The 23,237-nt window shown below is 44.7% G+C and overlaps 2 protein-coding genes across 4 annotated transcripts; both read left to right on the top strand.

Moving 5' to 3' along the window:
* The first annotated feature begins 1,908 nt into the window (after nucleotides 1-1,908).
* Nucleotides 1,909-13,878, top strand: erlin2 (ER lipid raft associated 2). 3 transcript variants are annotated; one of them, XM_035379569.1, is made up of 12 exons: nucleotides 1,909-2,044; nucleotides 2,933-3,040; nucleotides 3,943-4,024; nucleotides 4,978-5,024; nucleotides 5,222-5,283; nucleotides 5,692-5,817; nucleotides 6,012-6,085; nucleotides 7,455-7,513; nucleotides 7,858-7,949; nucleotides 8,156-8,245; nucleotides 8,957-9,036; nucleotides 10,142-13,878. In XM_035379569.1, exons 2-12 carry the CDS (start codon nucleotides 2,934-2,936, stop codon nucleotides 10,319-10,321), a joined length of 999 nt encoding a protein of 332 aa, XP_035235460.1. In that variant the 5' UTR covers nucleotides 1,909-2,044; nucleotide 2,933; the 3' UTR covers nucleotides 10,322-13,878. The 3 variants fall into 3 exon arrangements, with proteins under 3 accessions (XP_035235460.1, XP_035235463.1, XP_035235462.1); XM_035379572.1 differs by lacking the exon at nucleotides 1,909-2,044 and adding an exon at nucleotides 2,190-2,231; XM_035379571.1 differs by lacking the exon at nucleotides 1,909-2,044 and adding an exon at nucleotides 2,243-2,453.
* A 1,203-nt stretch (nucleotides 13,879-15,081) lies between these two features.
* On the top strand, nucleotides 15,082-21,951 carry ch25hl3 (cholesterol 25-hydroxylase like 3). The gene is made up of 2 exons (XM_035435546.1): nucleotides 15,082-16,687; nucleotides 20,246-21,951. The coding sequence occupies exons 1-2, from the start codon at nucleotides 16,227-16,229 to the stop codon at nucleotides 20,607-20,609; spliced, it is 825 nt and encodes a 274-aa protein (XP_035291437.1). The 5' UTR covers nucleotides 15,082-16,226; the 3' UTR covers nucleotides 20,610-21,951.
* The last annotated feature ends 1,286 nt before the right edge of the window (nucleotides 21,952-23,237 follow it).

The following is a 23,237-nucleotide window of genomic DNA, read 5'->3' as shown; positions in this document are numbered from 1 at the left end:
GCACATCAGCGGCAGCTCAGTGAGGACACACGGCCCTGGAAATGGCGCCGTCGCCCTTCACGAAAGCCGCACTCGACTGGTGCTGGGCCCCGCGCCGCGGTCCTTCGCCACCGGCAAGCTGCCGTCACGCCTGCGAGCCCCTGTCTGTGAGGCACTGCTGAACTTCAGTATTCCACGGCCATACCCTCTGCATCCCAGGGAATGACAGCATTAAACTCAGGGAATGACAGCAGTAAAACTCAGGGAATGATGGGGTAAAACTCAGGGAATGATGGGGTAAAACTCAGGGAATACAGCGGTAAAACTCAGGGAATGATGGGGTAAAACTCAGGGAATACAGCGGTAAAACTCAGGGAATGATGGGGTAAAACTCAGGGAATACAGCGGTAAAACTCAGGGAATGATGGGGTAAAACTCAGGGAATGATGGGGTAAAACTCAGGGAATGACAAAGCTAAACTCAGGAGTCCTCCGGTGACAAAGAAGAGGGACAGCTTTTGACTCTGCCTTGGGCACAGGGGGGGACCTCCGAGGACCAGCACACAGTAGAGAAGGGCGTGCGAATCGTTCCTTTTGGGAAGACTGACCAACGAAAACACCTCAGGTTCCCTCTGTCGTCTGTATCTGGGATTATTACTGCGGGTTAAGTGTTATTATGACAAAGGGAGTGTGGCGTTTCTGAACTGTGGGCAGGTCTTTGCAAATATCTCTCTCTCTCTCACTCTCTCTCTCACTCTCCCTCGCTCTCTCCACCCCTCCCCATCTCCATGGGACCAGCCTTATAATCGCTAACAGAGTTGCTGGCAGTCCCCCCATCCCCCCCCCCAACCCCCCCGTTCAACCCCACTTCCTTGTCAGCAATGATTAATGGCAGTGCGGTGTAGTGCGGGTAGCATTGCCAATTTCAGCGCTGTTCCCCCGATACATAATGAACTCTGACAGACTTCTTTTCCTCCTCTGTTTTTTGTTCATTCTTTTTTTTTTGTTCTTTTAGGTAACTGGGGGACTTAAACCTGCCACCACGGCTCCAGATGCTCAGGGAAGACTGAATTCATCAGGTAACCTGGTCAACCAGACTGCCCATGCTCCGTAGAAGGGAAAGCTTACGTCTGTAGAAGGTTCTTGTTACTTCCTTCTTAGTTGACCATCAGTCACTGATGAGTGCCTGTAAAGATACAGTGTGTGGTCAGTGAGTTCTACACCACCCACTTCGAGAGTGAATTTTTTTTTGACCAACCCCTCATTAAAATGTAGAATAACATCTGTTGAAATGTGGAATGGAACATGTATATATAGTATGTCCATAAAACTGAATTTTCAGGAATACACAGAATTCTTAGGAACAGCAAAAATCTGAAATGCTTTGTTTTCTTAGAGAAGACTAGAAATGGATACAATGTTTCTGCATTAGGCTGACAAAATGGGAAAAAAAACTGAATATATGCAATAATAGTACTACAACAACAACAGCAACAATAATAATAATAATAATACCTTATTATAAAGTACTTTTCATGCAACATCTGCAGCATCACGTTCTAAAGGTCCAGGAAACTGGATTTAAAATGTGCTTATATTCCCCAGAAGTGACAGTTGATTGTATTCTTAATACTTATCTCAAATTTTTCAATAATAACGATTAAATTGTAATTAAACTGTAGAAGGAATTATGTTGTTAATATATTTCTCAACTAAAAGATCCTAGTGCTCTGTTTGGGCTACCACACAACAAAAAATAAAAATGCATATATTTTTATATATGTTGTTGGCGCAACATCATAAAACAATCTTAAATTTCTGGCCCTCGGGGAAAATACGGCTCATCGCTTACCCGCATGAATTGGTTAATATTATATTGTCTATGTCGCCCTCTGGTGGTTACATCTAAAACCGTATTACCACTGTTCAAATGGTGGACTAAAGTAAGGGCATTTAACCTTCATGGTGCGCTTTGATGACGTAAAACACAAAAATGCGTTTCCGGATTCTGTTCGGCCAGGTGTATTTTTTTCGTACATTGAACAGACCTCAAAGTGACAGCACAGGTAATTTAACACGTACAAAATGCAGCCACGATCTTAATTGTTTTTTCTAAAATTCGCCTGGCGAAAATTACAGTAAAATGTCCAACTTAATTAGCAAGCTATATGTTCTGTTTCCTATAAGCCAGATAGCTGACCGGACATGATGTTCAATTTTGCTAGCTAACTATCGATACCAAGCATTAGCTAGGTAAACGTTTTGCTGGCTAGCCACCATCCCAAGTGATAATAGGCATTACGATTGTTTTACAAACTTACTCGCGATGTGTGCCACAGCGCTAGCTAGCATTTTCCAGCTAAATAGTTTGCATGCAATTATCTTAACATAGCACACAAACCACACACTCCGTTTAGCTAACTGAAATAACTGGGACTTGCTGGCTATACGGGACCAAGTGCAGTATCAATAACAGTATGTAGGCGGTCTATTTTGTTGAAGTTAGTATGATAACTGGAAGACGTAAGAAATGTTATTGGACGGGTATAAACTGTACAGCACTTTTGGCGCTTGTTTCTTGGCACTTTTTTCATTTAGCGTTAGCTAGCTTTCTGATATGATGTTACGGTTGGTGCGATTTGATTCCAAGAAGATGGCTTAGTCATGGCTTAATCCTCTTATTGCAGGGCGTCAAATGCTCTCCCTGCTCTGTTCTGTAATAAGAAACAGGTCACGGATGTGTTGCGTCAGGTGTCGTGATACTTTTTGCAGAATAGTGCAAAGGAGAGGGACTTAGCCATTGTCTATTTTTTTAATCGATGCGCTTAAGTTATGTTCTGTTTGCCGCTAACGGTACAGTCTTCTCGTGGTTATTTTTAACTGTGATGTCGGCTAAATCTACGAGCTGTGTGCATCAATCTTTCTCCGTCCCTCCCTCCATCTCTTCCCCTTAGGATGACACAACTGGGAGCCATTGCCTCAATTGTCTTGGCAATTGGGATAGCCGCTCTATTTTCTGCTGTCCACAAGATTGAAGAAGGGCACACCGGAGTCTACTACAGGTCAGCTAACTCCAAAGTTAACTGCATAAACACCTCCCTGTATTTAACAACACACCCGGCGTGCTATGCTGGAGTTTGTCCATTTATTAAGGATTAACTTGGTGGCTTATTATGCAGTTATTGGGAAAAGTACATGCCTTTGAAATCATGTTTTAAGTCTGCTTAACTGGATAGGGTTCACACAAAAGCAAACCATTCTTTCTCTAGTGTAACCTTTATTTAACCAGGTAATTCAACTGAGAACTCTGTTCCCTTTTGCAGTTATGATGAAGTTTGGGAATGCAGGAGGGGGTTGATTAACCAGTCCGATGTAGGCAGCCAGTTTTTTTAATTTTATTATTAGTGTCCGTGTTATTTCAAAAGTGTCACAAAATCTTTAATGAGCACAGAGAGATGTGATTGAGTTTTACTGCCTTCTGCAGCACAGGGTCACCATCACTTTACTGGGGGTGTTGAATTTTCAGTTTGATCCAGAGGGAAGAGTGTCCTTTATTGGCCTAGCTTTAGCAGGGTACAGCTGATTAGCTTCAGCAGTTAACCATTGGAAGGGTAGAAGGTGGTATGGCTGCTTAGCTTTAGCATTTAGCCAAGAGAAGGGTACAGGATGGTATGGCTGCTTAGCTTTAGCAGTTAGCCAAGAGAAGGGTAGAGGGTGGTATGGCGGCTTAGCTTTAGCAGTTAGCCAAGAGAAGGGTAGAGGGTGGTATGGCTGCTTACCTTTAGCAGTTAGTCAAGAGAAGGGTACAGGGTGATATGGCTGCTCAGATTTAGCAATTAGCCAAGAGAAGGGTACAGGGTGGTATGGCTGCTTAGCTTTATCAGTTAGCCAATAGAAGGGTACAGGGTGGTATGGTTGCTGTTGTACTGTATTTAATGCCACTGCTATATTGTCTGTTCACCAGAGGCGGCGCTCTTCTGACCACCACCAGTGGCCCAGGGTTCCACCTGATGTTGCCCTTCATCACCTCCTATAAGTCTGTGCAGGTGAGGAGAGAGAGTGCTGGGGAGTCCCAGCACGGACCATGACATCATGCGGATAAGTTACTCTGATGCTCTACTTTTCTCAACGTAGACCCGGTACTACCATGTATGGGGTCCATCCACCATGTTTTATTTGCATGCAACGGGCTATTGATCCGCAATACGCCCCACACAAGGAGGTAGCATTACCCGGCTACCACCAAATCTAAAGGTCAGGTCTTAGGAGTGAGCAGGAAAACGAACTGCTTTGGAAATAAAACATTATTTTCAGCTGTATTGCACCACTTGTACTTGTGATTGCTCCTTTTAATTGCCCCACAAAAAGCAGTGTGTGCTTTCTTTACTGCCGTGTCAGAGTTTCCAAAATAAGAGCGTTGATTTGAATCCTGTCTGGACCGTGTTGGCAAGTGATTATTTCAGGCAGAAATGTCAACACCACAGCAACCAGTGCAACTGGAAAGACCCGACCCTTAGCTTGCAGAGTGTTTGTATTGTCCTCAAACAAGACTTTACTTCTGAAATGTGTGCAGTGATCTGAAAAATTTTTTTTTCTTTGACTCAGTAGTTTCTGTTTGCAGGTGTATTTAGTAGATAAATGTTTATTTAACATGCCTGTGACATGTTTTCTTAACAGTATAGCATCACGAGTAACTGGTAAGTGGTTTTATGGAGGGTGTAAACCATACCTTTTTATGGATACTTTTTTCATGGAGCGATAGAACATTTACCGTCCAAGTCTTACCATTTAGAACATGAGGTTAGAACAGGCCTTTCGGTGCATCTCTGCTCACAAAAATAAAAATACAGCTTATTCACAAAGCTAAGTTATAAAGAAAAAAGGGAAACAACGAGAACTTTGACAACAGCAAGATGTGATTAAGTAAGACATGATGGGTGCAACAGAGGCCAAGGTGGTGGGGAGATGGTTTGAGTCCTTTGACCTTTTTCTTCCTCAGACGACCCTTCAGACAGACGAAGTTAAGAACGTGCCGTGTGGCACCAGGTAGGACTCCCATCTGCCTCCTGGTTTTATTAGATTTTCCCTTTTTCTTTTTTTTTCTCCACACATTCATTCTCTCTCCTCTGCCATGGCTGCTTGGTTTTCTGGGGTTTTAAATAAAAAATTGTACCCACGGTGTTTATGGGTTTTAGTCTGGGCTCTTTGGTCTTCGTAACTGTGTCGGTACTGTCTCGTTCCAGTGGAGGGGTGATGATCTACTTCGATCGCATAGAAGTCGTCAACTTCCTCGTGCCCTCGGCTGGTACGTTTGCCCTTCCTATTTGCACGCGTTCATGCTTGTGTGTGTGTGTGTGTGTATGTGTGTGTGTGTGCGTGAATGCATGCATACATTTGTGTGTGTGTTATTGCATGTGTGTGTGTTTGTGACAAAATTGCAGATTCCCTTGTTAAGTTTCCTGGTTAGATCTGGGGCTTGTGTTGGGCCGGCGTTGTAAAAAGAAAAAAACAGGAAACGGCCTAACGTAACCCCATAGGCCGACTGAGACTGCCAGTAAATAATTAACGAGCTCACACACGGCCCTGTGTACAGATCAGTGGGGAAATGGGAGCGGTACTGCGGAACAGTTAGCGTTAGCCTCACGCTGCTGCTAGGACTGCTCTGGCACTGAGAGGGTTCCCTCTCTCTCTCTCTCTCTCTCTCTCTCTGCAGTGTATGACATCGTCAGGAACTTCACGGCCGACTACGACAAGGCCCTCATTTTCAACAAGGTCCACCACGAGCTGAACCAGTTCTGCAGCGTGCACACCCTGCAGGAGGTCTACATCGGCCTGTTCGGTGAGAGCCCAGCGGGTCCGTCTCCCCCGTTTCCTCCCGGAAGACGCGCTGCTGCATGTGTCCACTGGAGGGAGCCGTTCAGCTGCTCGACACAAACTGCTGACTGCGCTGCGTACAGCGAGTAAACTGGTTCCAGCGCTGCTCTGTGTGACACTAAGGGATGTGCTTTTTTTTTTTTTTTTGTTCAATCTCAGATCAGATTGATGAGAACCTGAAGCTCACCTTACAGGAAGACCTGACCAGTATGGCACCTGGAATTATCATACAGGTGAGAAGGAGAGAGAGAGAGAGAGAGAGAGATGAAGGGGATCACGGTCACTGGTTTGGTAAATTCAACCTGGGGTGAATTATCAACCGTATTTTAAGCTGACAAAACGCTCGCCGTGAGGTGCGGTCAGTCATCCTAAGCCTTTGAAAGGGCCATCTAACGTTCAGATTGTGCATTCTGAAAAACTCTCAGATGGAACACAGCCAACCAGTGCTCGCATGTCACGAGGTGATACTAATTTCCCAAAGAGCAGTGTGGTCTGTAATCCCCCCCAATCCCCCCCACCCCGAGAGTACCCCCCTGTTGACATTGTGCACTCATGCGATGACTGGATTTTCCAAGAGACTTAACGTGGGCACGCTCGTTTTTCCCACCCACTGCTTTCCTGTTTTCCAAGAACAGGAAATGCCGTAATCCTACTTCAAACACTGGGGATTTACTTTTATTTACTTTTATTTCTTATCTTGTGCTATTTTGTTTTTTATTAGATATTTTTATTAGATTAAAAAAAAAAAATGAACGAATTTACTCATGGGAGAGCACGTAGAAATGAAACGATACGCAGGTCGTCCGATTCGATTTTTAGTGACCAAACAAAGGCCTGATTTGGTCTTCGAAGCAGCCGTGGGACACAAGCCTTAGGAAGGTGCGATAAATCCAGTGGTCAAACTTGGGGTAATTAATTGCGAACCCGTGAGTGTTCCAAAGCGTTCCGAAGCCTTTTATGGGCTGCTTTATTTCCCTCACTTGCCAAGAGCGTTTTGGCAGGAGACGCAAAAACATTATTGGAGAAAAAGAGTTTAGACCTGGAGGCCGCGGCCGGGGTGCGGAGCGGTGCGTTTGGCGATTGCTCTTCCCCAGCGAGACTCGCACATAAATTTGAGGTTCGTGTGATCAGGGTCCGGAGTGTCCAGAGGCAAACGCCGCAGGAGCGATCGTTTCACGTGCAGAGTTGACGGCAGACAGCATTACATTACAATACAGGCATTTGGCAGACGCTCTTATCCAGGGCGACGTACAACAAAGTGTATAACCTTAACCAGGAACAACAGCGTTTCCAGGACAACGATGTTGCAAGGAGGTTGGGTGGGGGGGGGTCGGCTCTGCCTCGCCTCTCAACAGTGTAGCGTAAGGGTTAGGGAACTGGCTTTGTAAGTTCACCTTTTGTGGGTTTAAATCCCAGATGAGGCACATCTTTAGCACCATTGAGCAGGGTTCCTTAACCCGAATTGCTTTGGTGAACAAGGACACGCAGAGTCATTGGTTGCGAAGCTGCGTGAGTTGCTGTGGATGAGGCATTCTGCTTTTTGCCGGAAATGTTTAAATGTTTAGTTTTTAACTAAATTTGTGATCCCTTCTCGTCTGGCAGGCGGTTCGAGTCACCAAACCCAACATTCCGGAGTCCATTCGCAGGAACTACGAGCTTATGTAAGTCCCCGTTCCAGATGTTTGGAAGCAAGCTCTCCTTTTGCCAAAACTGAGGACTGGTGGAGAAAATTGGCCCAAACTGATTTTCATAAATCCTTTTTTACAGTAAGCACTGTACATGTTCAGTTTGCGCTGTTGCCTTGAAGCATTTAATTATTTCATCCTGGGAATTCAGTGAAGAAATGGAGGAAATTCAGATTTGTACACATGGTGGTATTTTTCAGGTAAGGGTCGGTTTGAGAGTGAAGAGCACAGCAATGTGTGTGCGTGCGTGCGCGTGTGTGTGTGTGTGTGTGTGTGTGTGTGCACATGCGTGTTTAAGATTGCACGTCTGTCTTGTGCAGGGAGAGCGAGAAGACGAAGCTGCTAATTGCCGCACAGACCCAGAAGGTGGTGGAGAAGGAGGCGGAGACAGAGAGGAAGAGGGCCGTGATTGGTTAGTGAGAACCAGGGAGCGGCTACTGCCAGCCTTATGTAATCTAGGGGGGGAATAAAAGTTTCCATTTGTCATTTCCTACTTGAGTAACCGGATGATACAAAAATCCCCCCTCCCACACATTTTAGGAAGAGATTGTGCTTTTATGCATCATTTACGTGAGGCTGTCCCATGTTTATGCACCCCCTCGCCCCCCCATTCTCCAGAGGCGGAAAAACTGGCCCAGGTCGCAGAGATCAAATTTGGACAGAAAGTCATGGAGAAGGAAACGGAGAAAAGGATATCGGAGATTGAAGGTGTGTGTGCGTGCGTGCGCGCGCGCGCAGTTGTGATTTCGTGTGTCTCGCGGTGCCCTGGTCTCCAGTGAAGTGGGTCGTTTCTGAGAGGAGCGCTTGCGGTTTCGGGGAAATGGGAATGGCGCGAGGCCAAACCGTCTGGATTCTTTGGGAGTCCTCGTGCCAGGGCTCTGCTGCAGAGGCTGCGCTCTCTCTACTCTATTCATTTGGGTGCGCTCTTCCTTCCTTCCTCCCTTGTCCTCGTTGCGTCTCGAATCTTGAAAGAAAGAAAGAAAAGAAAGAAAGAAAGAAAAAAAAAAAAAGACGGACTTTCTGGATCACAGAGAGCTAGCGGACTGAGCTGGCCAGAGGATGGTGGCGTTTCGTTAAACCAAAGGTTTCTTCCTTACCTTCCTTTTGCAAGGCCTTTAAAAAAAATAAAAAATAAACCGTCCTTTTTTTATATTGTGTATGCACTCGGAGTCCACAGGGTCGAAAATGACCCCCCAGTGATAAAGCCTCCTCATAGAATTCTAAAGCCCAAATCAATATTTTTCATGTAGAAACAACCTGTCGCTCAGTGAATCGGCGAATACAGAATGGCTTTCCTCCTTCGCGTTCCAGAGAGACGGTATTGATTGGGCCATTTCCCTGTCCCCTGTTCCCAACCCCGCTTGCCTCCTTTTCCTCTTCCTCCTCCGCTGTCATCCTCACCCTCTCCGACCTCCGCAGATGACGCCTTCCTGGCGCGGGAGAAGGCCAGGGCAGACGCCGAGTTCTACACCGCTCACCGGACGGCCGAGGCCAACAAGGCGAGTGTGCGCCCTCGACCACACACCGCGTGCGCTCTACCACACACCGCACGCGCTCTACCACACACCGCACGCTCGACCACACACCGCGCGCGCCCTCGACCACACACCGCGCGCGCTCGAACACACACCGCACGCCCTCGACCACACACCGCACGCGCTCGACCACACACCGCACGCCCTCGACCACACACCGCACGCGCTCTACCACACACCGCACGCTCGACCACACACCGCACGCCCTCGACCACACACCGCACGCCCTCGACCACACACCGCACGCGCTCTACCACACACCGCACGCTCGACCACACACCGCACGCGCTCTACCACACACCGCACGCTCGACCACACACCGCACGCCCTCGACCACACACCGCACGCCCTCGACCACACACCGCACGCGCTCTACCACACACTGCACGCTCGACCACACACCGCGCGCGCCCTCGACCACACACCGCACGCCCTCGACCACACACCGCACGCCCTCGACCACACACCGCATGCTCGACCACACACCGCGTGCGCCCTCGACCACACACCGCACGCCCTCGACCACACACCGCACGCCCTCGACCACACACCGCGCGCGCTCGACCACACACCGCACGCGCTCGACCACACACCGCACGCCCTCGACCACACACCGCACGCCCTCAACCACACACCGCGCGCGCTCGACCACACACCGCGCACGCGCCGAACACGCGAAGGACACGCGACGAACATGCGCGCTGCACACGCAGCGTCAAAGGCAAAGCGAAGGGTTCACTGACGAATTAGCTCTAAACTCATTCAGTTCAGTCCAATACAATTCACTTCAGTCCAAGTCAATACAGTGTTTCATTGGCAGCGGATATTGCCGGAGCACAAACAACATGCAAATGACATACAGTGTTACACCAAGATAACTATGGCTAGACTGATAAATATATAATCACAAAACTCTTAATATTAACTTTCTCTCTTGCCCTTCCTCTCTCCATCTCTCTCTCTCTCCCTTCCTCTTTCCCTCTCACTCTCATGCATTCCCTTCTGTCCATCCCTCTTCCCCCTCTTTCCTCTGTTCGTCTCTTTCTCTCCCTCTCTTTCCCCCCCGCAGTTGAAGCTGACCCCGGAGTACCTCCAGCTGGTGAAGTTTAAGGCCATAGCCGCCAACAGTAAGATCTACTTCGGGAACGACATCCCCCACATGTTTGTGGACTCGGGCCGTGGGGGGGCCGCGGTCAAGGCCCCGCCCACCATGGACAGGGTTTCTGACAGCTCCTTTGACCGGGACTGAAGGACGGGTGTCCATACCCCCCCCCCTCCCCCCCCAGGTGTGTAATGTGGGGACCAGGGGTTGGTGAATGAAGGACTGAGCGATAAGACTACTGAGGAGACGAATGCAGGAAAAACAAGAGGAAGGATGTAGCATCTAGTCTTTTCCTTTTTAAAACACTGAAAGTGTGTGTAGGTATATATTTACAGTTTATAACCCCCCCCACCCCATACCCTCATCTGATTCTTTGTTTGTGGTTCAGATTAAACCAGGGAACTTATAAACTTTATGCACTGTAAGCAGTCATGGGTCGTTTTCCCATGTCCCCATCTGTTGATGTTCTGTGCGGTTTGTTTCTGGAAGATGCTCAAGACAAACATCTGGACTGGTCCCTCCGTGAGCACGGGGGGCGGGGCGGGGGCGGGGGGGGGTAGGTCTCAGTCTGATAGGACAGCCAGAAAAACCAAAGAGCCAGCAGGGAAAGCATCATCCAGACTGGTTTGGGCTTGCAGCCTTACGGTTCTAAAGCTCATCGCATTTCCAAAAAATGTGACACACACCCCCCCCCCCCCCCCATGCAGCTGGCTTCACAGACTAGACACAAAACAAAACACTCTATTGTGTAGGCCTTTGTAGGAGGAGTAAGTATGTATTTACAGCCAGAGGTGCTCATTTGGCTGAGTTGTTTATTTTTTATTAGGAGCTTGGAAGATGTCTGTTTTGGTATTAAGATGGCTACCGCAGTGCAACATGGCAGAATAAAGACTTGTAGTGCTTTGCGGGAGAGCACGGCATAGACGAAGACCTTCAGGGATTTGTGCTTTGTAGCTGAACCATGTCTTCACTGTAGCAGTATTTCATGGTGGGGCTGTGTGGGGGGGATTTGTCATGCCACAGGGAAGGAAAAGCCCCTCGAAATGAGGGAGAATCACCCAGAGGGGATTTGTACAAGCGCATGCTCTTACAGGCATTGTGCCTGATTCCGGGAGCCTGACCCTTTAAGCTCTCTTGTCATTGGTTCCCGGAATTCTGTTCAGATTGGGTGTAGACTACACCACACAGAAACATACACAGAAACTGTGATAGGGTTTTTTTTTTTCCGGAATGAAGTTTTCCGATTTTTTCCAAAATTCATTATCCTCGATGTAAAACCATGACAGCTTGGTTCTTGGGGCCTGCGACTGGCAGAAATGGCACTGACAGCTAGCTTATGCAATATGTCAATAGCCTGTTCTCTTAAGTGTATCATCTAATTTTTATATAGTTTGCCCTTTACCTCTTAGTCTTGTCTTTGCTTCAGAATCTAGGCCTGTTTATCGAATACGTTTATTTGATATGGAGGGTGGTAGGGCTTACTGGGACCAAACAAGCTATGCCGTTCAACTATTCCTCCTTCGCTATGAAGTCATTTACTCATACCACAAACTGCATTTCCACCCCTGTAATTATTCTGCAGTGGTAGAGTCCTGTTTTTTTTGGGGGAGGGGGCGGGGGGGTCACTGTGACATTGGTGAACCGTTCAGCCCTCTTGAAGGCCTACCTATGCCTTCCTGTGATTGGTTGTCCGGCTGATATCGAGCGACACATTGTATCCTCAGTATCGGTTATGCAAGGTTTTGACCGCTACTGCTAACCTGACGCGGACAATCCTCTCCATTGCAATGTTCCCCCAGTGTAACACAAGTGCTCGAAGGGGGTCCAGCAGAGTTACAGCAGCTCCACAGAATGCATTGGTATTTTCACTATGGTGTAACGGCGAGCACACTATGAGGATGGGAATATTAAGTGTTATAAGCAAGGCGTGTTGATAGTTTTGTTTCTTCATCTGAAATTTGAAAGGATAACAAATCAGGAAATGCAGATCCAGCATTTTTTAAATTTTAATTTAGGGGCATATGTTGAAGCATTAGGATAGCCATTTTCACATTGTCAGTGTGTTACAGTCTGAACATAAGTGCGATATTGCGTTGATTTCTAGTGAAAAAGATTGTCAATTAAAACAATTTGATTTGAAAACAACTCCAAGCATTGTGTGTAAACATTATAAGCGTAATTAAGCACTTTCATTCCACTATGTGGCAAGCCACAGAATAGCTCATTTTCCAAGTACTTTGAAACCCGTTTGAACACTGCATGACTCAAAAATGTCTGGAAGCTTGAGAAACACACACGGTAATTTCTGGAAATTCGCGTACTAACTTGCTACTAACATCTGGTCTTGTCACAGCAGCTTTTGGGAAAATTGTGACGTTTCTGGTTTTCACTCTGGCTGACTGGGTTAATATGACACACCGCATCACGACATTACAGTGTACTACAAACGTGATTGTGGAATTAGTGTGTAACCACGGCTACTGAAATGAAGATGCGGTGCGTGCTCTCACATTTTCTGATTCAGGTAAGATTGTTGTTAGTCTTCCCCTTACCAAGATGTACTACTGCAGTGACACCGAATAGAGATTATTCGTTTGTCCAGTGTAACGGGCGGCGATATTTCATAAGGGCACGCATTTAGGTTTGTTGAAATGCAATACTATCATCAGGTTTGAATGTCTGTTCTCGGTTGTGTAACTGCAGGTGGTCAGCCACCTAGAGGACTAGTCAAGTTTTCATACCACTTTTATGTATGAAGTTTAAATTCCAGTATGCAAATACAGTATCATCTTATTTAGAGCACTGCGATGCTGTTCTTTCATTAGCTTGCTGGTGATGTGCACACTTTAATAAAAAAGAAAGATGTAATATTGTTCATAATGGCCTAGATATTTCATTTCTGTGACTACAAATCGTACTGTTTACTGGTCCACAGTGCATCCTCCATCACATTTCAGTTCTCTCTCTCTCTCTGTATACATACATACATACCTATATGTGTGTGAGTGTGAGAAAGATCATTTACCAAAAAAAAAAAAAAAAACCCGAAACATAATTTTGGCTGTGTCTGTTTTAACCGTCCAAGATCCAAAGAGCGAGACAGGGAGGGAACATCATTATCCATCAGTTCTGCTGGCCTTTGGGTCCTGTTCGTTTTCAGTTTGTGCGTTTCATTTGGAGGTATCAAAGGTGCTTATTTCTAGTTCAGTGCGGTGGTTATTATTAGTTATTATTACTATAAATCCACTATCTAAGACTCAATACTTAGTCAAAAAGATCATGGCTTCCCTCAGTTTCTGTTCACCTCCAAACAATCAGGGCTTCTTTTTTTATCACAGAAGCAGACCAGTACTTAATATATTTTTACATATTCTGTAAATGCAAACGGCCTAATTTGACCTTATATAGATTTCCAAAGCATCTGGTTCCTTTGTAGAACACAACCTCCCTCCTTCTCGGTAACTCCATGATTTTTTTTAGTCCACCTATGTAGCGTGTTCTCAATTAACACGGCTTTTAAAATGAGTGAATACTAAATGGGGTGTTGCTTCAGTCGTGCTCAGGTAGACTTAACTGAATGTTACCTGAAGGGAACCATTTTTATTTTGTAATATAACTGTAATAAGATGCACTGTGTGAAGATGGACTAATTTCGGGAGATCTAATCGTTAATTTTGTCATTTACAATAAAGATATTTGAAGGATTGGTTTGAGGCAGTATTTTTTCTTTCTTTGCGCTGAGTATGTATTTGCTTAATTTCTTCAGAAATGCTTCGGGGCTTGAAAGATCACTATTTAGGCGTAGGCTCCCATTCACTTACGGAATGAGAAAAACGCCGTTGCTACAGAAACTCGCATGGTGTATCACGGGAAAGGGTAAACCGACAATATTTTTATTTAAGGATTATTGACTGGAATTACTGGAAGTCGTCCACGTGTCAGTAAATTCGCGATTAAAAAAAAGATAACTGGCGTGACTCATCACGATTCCCTCCGCAATACACACACTATTAAAAGGAGAGGAAAAGGGAATGCTTTGAAGCATTTCAAGGGAAGCATAACCCCGCCCCCAATGTTTTATGCGTATTTTGTGCCGGGAACGGCTTACATTTAACAGTTTAATAAAACCTTAGGTTAAATAGAAGGGGGATGATCTTGAACTGATGCACTTGTACGTCGCTCTGGATAAGAGCGTCTGCTAAATGCCTGTAATGTAATGATTAACTGCAGGAAGTGGAGCACTAAACAAACGAAACTTTTAAAAACAATTACATTTCCTCTCTAGAATTTCATGAGAACTTGATTTAAAAATATATCGATATAGCACTGCTATAAATGCTTGGTTGTATGATGACTCAAATTGGGCTGCAGGGCAGGGGCGCATAAGGCCCGATCCATATTAGCTCAATCGTATCTGTGGGAATTTATAAGCATCAACCAACATGTGTCCCGTAAAATTCCACTGTGCTGAAGTACAGGAGTGAACCAGCATAGTTTATACACTTATCAGAAAACTAAAACTAAGGTAAATGGTTAAATAAATAAAAAAACCAGCTCGCAACCTTACCAAGGTCCAGAATTGTGCACCCCTAATTTTGCGTCATCCTGGATGATTTCGATACCGCAAAATCTCTTCACCAGTTCAGGTTGTTAAAAACGAGTTCAGGCGAGTTGTGGAGAGCCACAGTGCCTGCAGATATCTGTGATTTACAACGACTTAAATGAATCACCGAATTGGAGGGCTGGATTTCAGCACTGAATTAACTGTGGAATAGAATTATTATTCTTTTTATTATTAAAGGTTATTATTAATTTACTTAGAACATCCACCACACAACAGACAGTTACAAAAAATATACAATCTTTATTAAATATTCTCATTTAAATACATATGTATTGGGCTTGGTTAGAAGGTCCCGTGGGGTTGCTGCACTAGGGACAAAAAGCATGGAATCCCTATCTTATGCACCAGGTGCACCCCACTACAAACAGGCTATAGCTCCCCACAGCGCACTTCACCTAGAGGACTAATACACTGGTCAAATCCACTCCACTACAACTAGGCTTTTGTTCCACACAGCACACGTAAAATAGACGGCCGAGAAGTACACTAGTCAAATACAGTTCACTCGCCTTTAAACACTTTTACATGCCTACAAAGCAAAAAGGTATAGAACATGATTCCTTACAATTAGCCCCCTTAGAGTTCCTCTCCACTGAACCTCCCCACTCCGCCCTACTTCAAACGTAAACACTATACACAAAAGGACTAGGACAGAAAATGAAACAAGGCTATCCACAATAATAAACACTAAACACAGAGTAATAGAACTTAAAAACTAAACTCGCCCGGCTGGCGAGACCCTCCCCCGGAGTCTGCGTTTTTGGCACCGTCCGACTCCCCGGGGCAAGCGTTCTTTGAGGTCGGCAGTGCGGACAGCACGCGGCAGCGGGCCGAGCGCTGATACACAAAACTGGAGAACCGGAAAGGGCGCATACACTCCTAAATGCCCAGCCCGTGCTACCTAAAGGAGGCTACTAACCTCCCCTCCTGGCGCTGGAACAGCTCCCCTGTCTGACTGTCAATTCCTCCCATCAATCTACCCAAGCAGTCCACCACCCACAATTGCGCTCCCAGTTCCGCCTCTCACATGTGTGCCCACTTGCCGTCAATTCACACCACAGTACTACCTTCGTTTGAAATCAATACTCTTCACAAACCAGAATCATTTCAAATTACGGGAAACACAGTAGCCAATCTCGCCTACGCAAGGCATAGTCAGGAACTGGAATGCGTCCGAATTTTTTTCCTTTCATTAAAAAGTAGGTCTCGGGGCGGAAAGCACCAGAACAAAAAAAACAAGGAGTTCTGTCAACGAGGATTGCGCTCAATAACTGGGAGCAACATGACAGTGCTTCAACATTCACGTCGTGAAAATGAAAATAGACAAGTGCGCGCGATTCACTGAGCGATGCTAGTCGCAGCGGAGGAATAAACCTTCACGCCAAAAAGAAAAGTTTCGCGAACTTCAGCTGGATATTAACTGATGCCATGTATTTTAGTCAATTGCGTGTCATGAACAATACATGTGGATTATCGCATCAACACGGCGGGCTCCTGCTCCAGCCGGTCTGGGACTATTTTCTTCATCGCAGAGAGTGGCTCTTGTCACCTTACCTTGCCGCGGGTGTCGCTTTCTTCAGCCACTTACTTATATGCGCACCTTTCCTGGCGTTGGACGTCGTGCGCTGCCGCTGGTTGGCACTAAACCGTTACAAGATCTCCGGCAACAGCGAGTTAGCCATATGCGTGCGTCTTTGGTTTAACTCTGTCCTAAGGATATTTTGGAACTACCTGATCTGCATCCTTCCAGCAACGGTTATTCTGCATCGACTTCGAAGTTCGAAGATGCCTGCCCTGGCTCCAACCTGCTGGCAGGCGCTGTGGCAGATAGCTTCGAGCTTATTCCTGTTCGACGCTCTGTTCTACTTCTGGCACGTCGTGATGCATAGGTAACTCACCTGTGGGGACAGCAGTCATACATGTAACAATTTTTTGGATTTTGCTGATTTACTCAGAAAATATTTTGCCAAGCACTATGAAATTTTACTTTCAAATAGCTTTGACATGTCTGTAGTCATTAGCCGTTTCAATTACATGCACAACACAATCCATACAGGTAAAACCAAAGTACACGCAGCCCGATGTTACAGTCAGTCATACCATCTAGCAGTAGCTGGTATGATTGTAACAGAGGTGAGGTATGATTGTAACGGTAAATGAAATCGCCCTATAGTGTGGATAAAAAGTCAATCAAGGAAACACATTTCCAATGGTAATGTGAGACCAAACATAACCTCAGATTATGAAGTATGGGGCTTTAAGTGATGTAAGTTGTGATAGCGTCCAAATTGATGAGGAAAGCTGCTTTTGGTTTTTTTATTCAACACCCAGGTAAGCTTTTACAAAGCAAATATTCTACCGTACAGACCAATTTGGGGCATGCTTATTATAAATGCCTGTGAGCAGGTGGCTGTTTATTTTCCATTAATGACTTAAAGGAATACAGATGATCAACACAGCAAGAAAATTAGCTGAAAACATTTAACATAAACACTTAACTAACTTTAAAATCACACACGTTGATGAGTAAAAAATGTATTTAATATAACTATAATATATTTAATTTATTAATATTAATAAATCTTTCGATGACATACAACATCAAAAAGCACGTTGTTTGTTATAGAAACTCAGAGGCGACATAACTGTAAGAGCTGTTACAGTTATATAGACGTGGATCTCGTTTTTTATTTATTTTTTGGTCACCAAGCATCCAATTTCCGCTAGAATACACTCCTTTGTGAGGCGGTAGAGGACTGAATTGCACATGTACAAACCTGAAATTATGACATTCGTAGGCTACATTAAGCTATTGATCGTCTTACATTTATAAAACGTCACATTTATGGCGACTCTCCCCTACATCACGTACCACAATAAAACACGCTTAGGCACGTGCACAGATAGACCTCAAGGGGGGCTTGAGCCCCTGCCCTTTTGCCCTCTCACTCGACAAGTGCCCTTATGGTCGGTGGTATTTATCATTTGTATTTTATATAAAGTACAAATGATAAATACCACCAACCAAAATAAAATTATAATCTATTATATACTATTGATAATTATATTATATTAATTATATATATTATAATATATGCACAGGTCCGCATGAGTAAATCGCAACCCCTCAGCTGCAGTACCGGGCGCTGCTATTTTGTCTTGATCGGCACAGTTGCCCACTTGTTATGGATGCCCGCTGCTGTACTGACATCCGTAGATAACAGGTAACAATACTGTGAATTTTCTACTGTGTACTATTTTGCAATGTCATAAAACAAAACCACAGTTGAAACAACAACACTTACGATGCTCAAAATAGAATAAACCGGTTTATATCGGATGTGTCCATTTTAGACTAGGTTAAGTTATCCTATAGGCTACTAGCCCACAAGCAAGCTAGTCTAGCTAATTATGGTTAACGATAATTAATGAAAATAGCCCCTTTGTCAAGCAAGACAACTTACAAATAGGCAATGTTTGAAACATTTCGCTAAGATGAGTGATGTTGTAAGTGTCCCCTTTTCTTTAGTAATGCCACGGACAGTAGTCCGTTTGTTTAGCCGGCTGTTTCAAATGGGTGGTAGTGGCACGCTGCTAATTTTAATAATGCAACAACAAAAAAATGCAGTAGCCTGCTTTTGCTTGTTATTGATCACTCAGAACGTAAAAAGGGAAATAGGACATGAGAAGAAACACTGAAAAAATGATTGGTTAATGTTTAATTGTTTTCCTTAGTAATGTTTACTTAATTGCTGTTAAAACCAAACATATTTGAATAATGAAAACCTTTATTGCCCCGAAGGGAATTTTGCTAGCACAATGAGCGATACATTAAACATATAACAAAGTAACAATAACAGACAGTAATCATAAACAAGTCATACATTTCAAAAGTGTTTCCACTATATTTCTGGGTTTACATAGGTTACTTCAGAGAAAAAAATGTTTATCATTTCAGTTTACCATTAGATCTGATATTTATTTATTAATGTTTATTAATTAGTGTACTTGCTTCGGCAAGCCCACTCTCGCTACCTTTCATATTTTTTTTATTATCTGCACTTTCCGGCCAATTTTTCTAGCTCTAACTAGTCCTACAGTTTTTGCACTACATTCAAACATTTTACACCAAAATGACCAGCTAGTTCCAGACATTGTTGCTTGTATTCAGATTTTTTGAAATATTAAAAACTTTTTGTGAGCAATTTTTGTGGTCACTCCATAGAGGTCACTCGTGGACGTTTAGTGGGACACACTTCCAACTGCACGAGATTTTTAACCACAGCTTTATAGCTTAACGTTACTTTAGCTAACCCTAACATGTTAGCCTTTCGCCTACGTTAGTTAACCTAGTTAGCGCATACAGATGCTATCCTGCACACATGAGTAGGAGCTACGGACACACAGCTACCACCTGCGTACGGATGCTATCCTGCACATGCGAGTAGGAGCTAATGACACACAGGTACACCACTGATATAGATGTATGGACACACGAACGCTACAACCACCGATACAGATGGAAGACAACAAATAACATTACAGAGATGAGGACATGCCATAGCTAGCTATCTATATAGTTAGCCAAGTTTTACTCCTGACACTTTTAGGATATGACTAATCCCTGGAACATAATCGCTACTTGCTGATCCTCGGCTGTATATGTAACGCTACGGTGCGCCATGGGTCTGGACGGTTTCGTGCTTCTTCTGAGCTATGCGCCCTCATTGAAATGCATTGAGGCTTGAGGACAGTGCCAGTTGGAATTTGAAGCAAGCCCACACAATTCCTTCAGGAATTGTAACCTTTCTAGTTTTATTTATTTTTTTATAATATTGCATGTGCTTTGTGACAGTGTTTTGTGTTTAGTTATTCCTGTTCCTGTAATAAAGGTTAAACAAAAAAAAAACTATGTGAGGTCTGTGTGAAATGCTGTAGTGTAGTGTTGTGGGGAATACTATCTGTAGAGCATGAACATGTCTGGATAAGGTTATTGGGTCCAAAAATGAATGACATATTACTTTAAGGAATTATGTTTCAGAAGACCCAAAACAGGGCCCATATTATGAACATAGTGTGTGATTATGAATGCGGTGTCGTGTGGCAATATCAGGATGAAAATAGTGGGGATGGTGCGTGTGGGGTGGAGGGTGCCCTTTTTTTCAATTGAGCCCCTGCCCCCCAAAATGTCTGTGCACGGCCCCAAATGCTGTTCTATGTTCACGTGAATTTTCAACAATACTCAGGAAAAAAATAAAACCTTTATGTCATTTGATTTTATATTTGGTTCGTTCAGCATCCTCAGGATTTGAATGGCATCTGAAGAGTTTCCAATAATTATTGACTCATGTCGATGCTGTGGATGTGTGTTTTTTTATGAATTGAAAAGCTTTTTTTTCCCCCAATCATTGTCACGCGCTAACCCGCGCCTCTTGTTTGACCGTCAGGGTTCCTTGGCTATACCGGCGCGTGCACCAAGCGCATCACCAGAACCCGGACGTGTTTGCGCTGACTGCCCAAGACGCCAGCGCAGTCGAGCTGCTGTGCCTCCAAACGATCGCCCTGTGCAGCGCCACGCTGGTCGGCTGCCACCCTCTAAGCGAGATTACCTTCCACCTGCTCAACATGTGGCTGGCCGCGGAGGACCACTGCGGATACGACCTACCCTGGGCCCTCCACAAGATCCTGCCGTTCTTCGGCGGGGCTCCCTTCCATCAGTTGCACCACCGGAAGTTCCGCGGAAATTACGCTCCCTACTTCAAGCACTGGGACCGGTTGTTCGGCACCGAGTTGACAGAGGAAACGCCGTGAAAACAGAATGAATGTAATATTATTATTATTATTATTATTATTATTATTAACAACAAAAACAACAGCGGTTGGACCCATGATCTTGCAGACATAAGCCGCGTTTCCACCGCAGGAACTTTACCCCAGAACTAGGAACCTTTTGAGGAACTCAGTGCGTTTCCACCGCAGGAACTAGGTGGACTAGTTCCTGGGACTAAAAGTTCCGGGTAATTTTGGTGGAAACGCGGCTATAGTAATGTTGTTCACAGCCACAAGGACAATTACTGATATAAAGAAGTAGAGTATAGTGCATTTATCTACAGCTTTTTATCTCATGATCTCAAATGACTTTACAGAGAGTAAAGAAATCTGCAGACAATGTGTCATCCACTGACAAGGTTGCCCGCTTGGTGTTAGAGCCAGATTGGGATTTTTAAAATCTGGCCACTGGAATCCTTCGTAGTCTCTGGGACAGGCAGCATGGGATCTTCAGTCAACACAGAGTTATAAGAACTCCCAATAAGTTTGATATCCCATCAGAAAGCCGCTAATTCCTGGCGCACAGCATCAGCTCGCTACGTCTTCCAGCAGAACTTTGGCTTTCCCGGGAGTCCTCCTGTCCAAGTGCCAGGACCCCATCTCCAAACCCGTTAGCAAGCTACAGCACCACATACGTGGATCTATGTCATCGATGTATAGCTATGTTAGAGTATTGGGTGTGGACATATTTAACAGACTGGCAGGTGAGGTGGCTCTTGGTTGGTGACAGATAAACTGAAATTACTGCCTTTGTGTGAATGAGAGACAACCTGGTTTTCGTTCTTAAATCTTACAATTGTGAGGATGTGGCAATGAAGGCAAAGCAAGATTTTTTGGAATATTGCAGACCTCAGTGCAGTAAGTGTGTTCAGTTTGGTTTGCAACAGGTTCTGAATAATTTAAGTAGGTTGGGTTACATGTTATGACTAGATTACTGGCTTGAAGCCAGCAGGTAGCTGTGATTACATTTGTAAGGGGAAGCTGCTTGGCATACCACGGCGACAGAAAAAAACCACGAGCGGTGTACTTGCATTGATGTGACGTGCCAACAGTAGGCCTAAATGTTCTTTTGGGGTTTTAATTAAGCGATATGCATGTTAATGACATTTATTTTGGTTTTCGTGAATGGGATGTGTTCATTTAAGTTTTTAAAATTCATTTAAACATAAAAAATGTTTTTAAAGGATTTTCCACACGGCACACCTGACCTTGCCTGATGGCACACCAGAGCGCCGCGGCACAGCGGTTGGGAAACGCTGCTCTATGGAGTCATTTAGGGTCACGACCATGGGTGGCTCACACAGTTTTAAATGCGCTCTATAAACCGCCGCCCCCCCCCCCCCACCCCCCCACCCCCCACCCCCCACACCCCAGTCGGGACTGCTTTGCTACCACCTGCACCCCTCATCCCCCATCCCCCCCCCCCGCCCCGCCCCGCCCCGCCCGCATTTGGTTTTGACCAGTTCATTGTTTTCTTGCTCGGAGCCACCAAAAAAAACCTGGTGCCTTGGTAATACATTTTATTTCTGCACATTACATTTACATTACATGTATTTGGCAGGCACTTTCATCCAAAGCGACATACAATACATGCAAACCCAAGGTATACTGCAGTACATTTCCATTTTGTAACGGTCTCCTGATTTCTGGCTTTCCATATCTCCAGTTTTTATGCTTTGGTACAGGTATTTTTTTTTGTACAGTATTTGCTGACCGATTTTGCATAATGATGACTTCTACCCATAGCCATCAGTTAAAATAACTTTCTTGAAATTATGACAACATACTTTTCATGAACTGTTGTGTAAAGAAACTTGTCTAATCAAATGAAGTGTATTTTTTGTTCTTAAATAAAGCGAAGGTGTGTTTATTTTTGACGCTTTTCTATACTGTGCAAGAGCTGTGTGCTTGGTGCGAGCAGTCGTGTTTGCAGGGGCTCCAGTACATGGTAAGAGAGCGTTGGAAACTACATTTGATTTTATTAACACTTTCTTATTAGCTTCACCCCGTTTACAGGGGCAACCTTAGCACCCATACTTTCATGTTGTAGGAAACAAAAGTAACCGATGTTACACAATCGTGACCTTGTGACAGAAACTGGAGTGGTGAGAGGACTTGCAGCCCTGGAGGGCTTTTTTACATTTGACAAAGATTTTTTGCACTGACGCATTGACGTTGGGATTTGTGTTGTTTTTTTTCCCCCGATTAGAGTTCCTTTGAGAATTTCCATCAGAGTTATTTTGAGTATTTCCTCTGCGCAATGAAAAAAAAAAACCCATAGAGTAATGAAACATGAATTAAACAAGATGCATTGCATACAATGTACAAAAACACTCATTTATTAGGGACCGTTTGTGTGCTGGTGGCGCCAAACCCAAGTAGAAATCTTTGTGGGACACCATACTAACCGGGCGTAAATGGTGAGCTTAGCTGCAAAAATCATTTGCTAAAAATACAGTGTCACTCAACCCTGTACCATTGATGCATTGTTTTTATAAGCATGAGATAAGATAAAGAATCAACATGGGGAGAACATGCAAGCTGTAGACAGGGAGGAGCCGGCTTGCTGGTACTCGAATCTGGAATCTCTTTCTTGGGAGGCAAGGGTGC

The sequence above is a fragment of the Anguilla anguilla genome, chromosome 10, assembly GCF_013347855.1.
Source record: "Anguilla anguilla isolate fAngAng1 chromosome 10, fAngAng1.pri, whole genome shotgun sequence".
Classification (NCBI taxonomy): Eukaryota; Metazoa; Chordata; class Actinopteri; order Anguilliformes; family Anguillidae; genus Anguilla; species Anguilla anguilla.
The sequence above is the reverse complement of the archived record's forward strand: the minus strand, read 5'-3'. Positions and strand labels throughout refer to the sequence as shown.

Excerpts from the sequence above, each read along its gene's own strand:
- erlin2 (XM_035379569.1), top strand. The coding sequence starts at position 2,934 with ATGACACAACTGGGAGCCATTGCCTCAATTGTCTTGGCAATTGGGATA. Across the intron at positions 7,514-7,857 it reads CGCAGGAACTACGAGCTTAT|GGAGAGCGAGAAGACGAAGC; the intron begins GTAAGTCCCCGT and ends TGTCTTGTGCAG. Across the intron at positions 8,246-8,956 it reads AAGGATATCGGAGATTGAAG|ATGACGCCTTCCTGGCGCGG; the intron begins GTGTGTGTGCGT and ends CGACCTCCGCAG.
- ch25hl3 (XM_035435546.1), top strand. The coding sequence starts at position 16,227 with ATGTATTTTAGTCAATTGCGTGTCATGAACAATACATGTGGATTATCG. Across the intron at positions 16,688-20,245 it reads TGGCACGTCGTGATGCATAG|GGTTCCTTGGCTATACCGGC; the intron begins GTAACTCACCTG and ends TTTGACCGTCAG.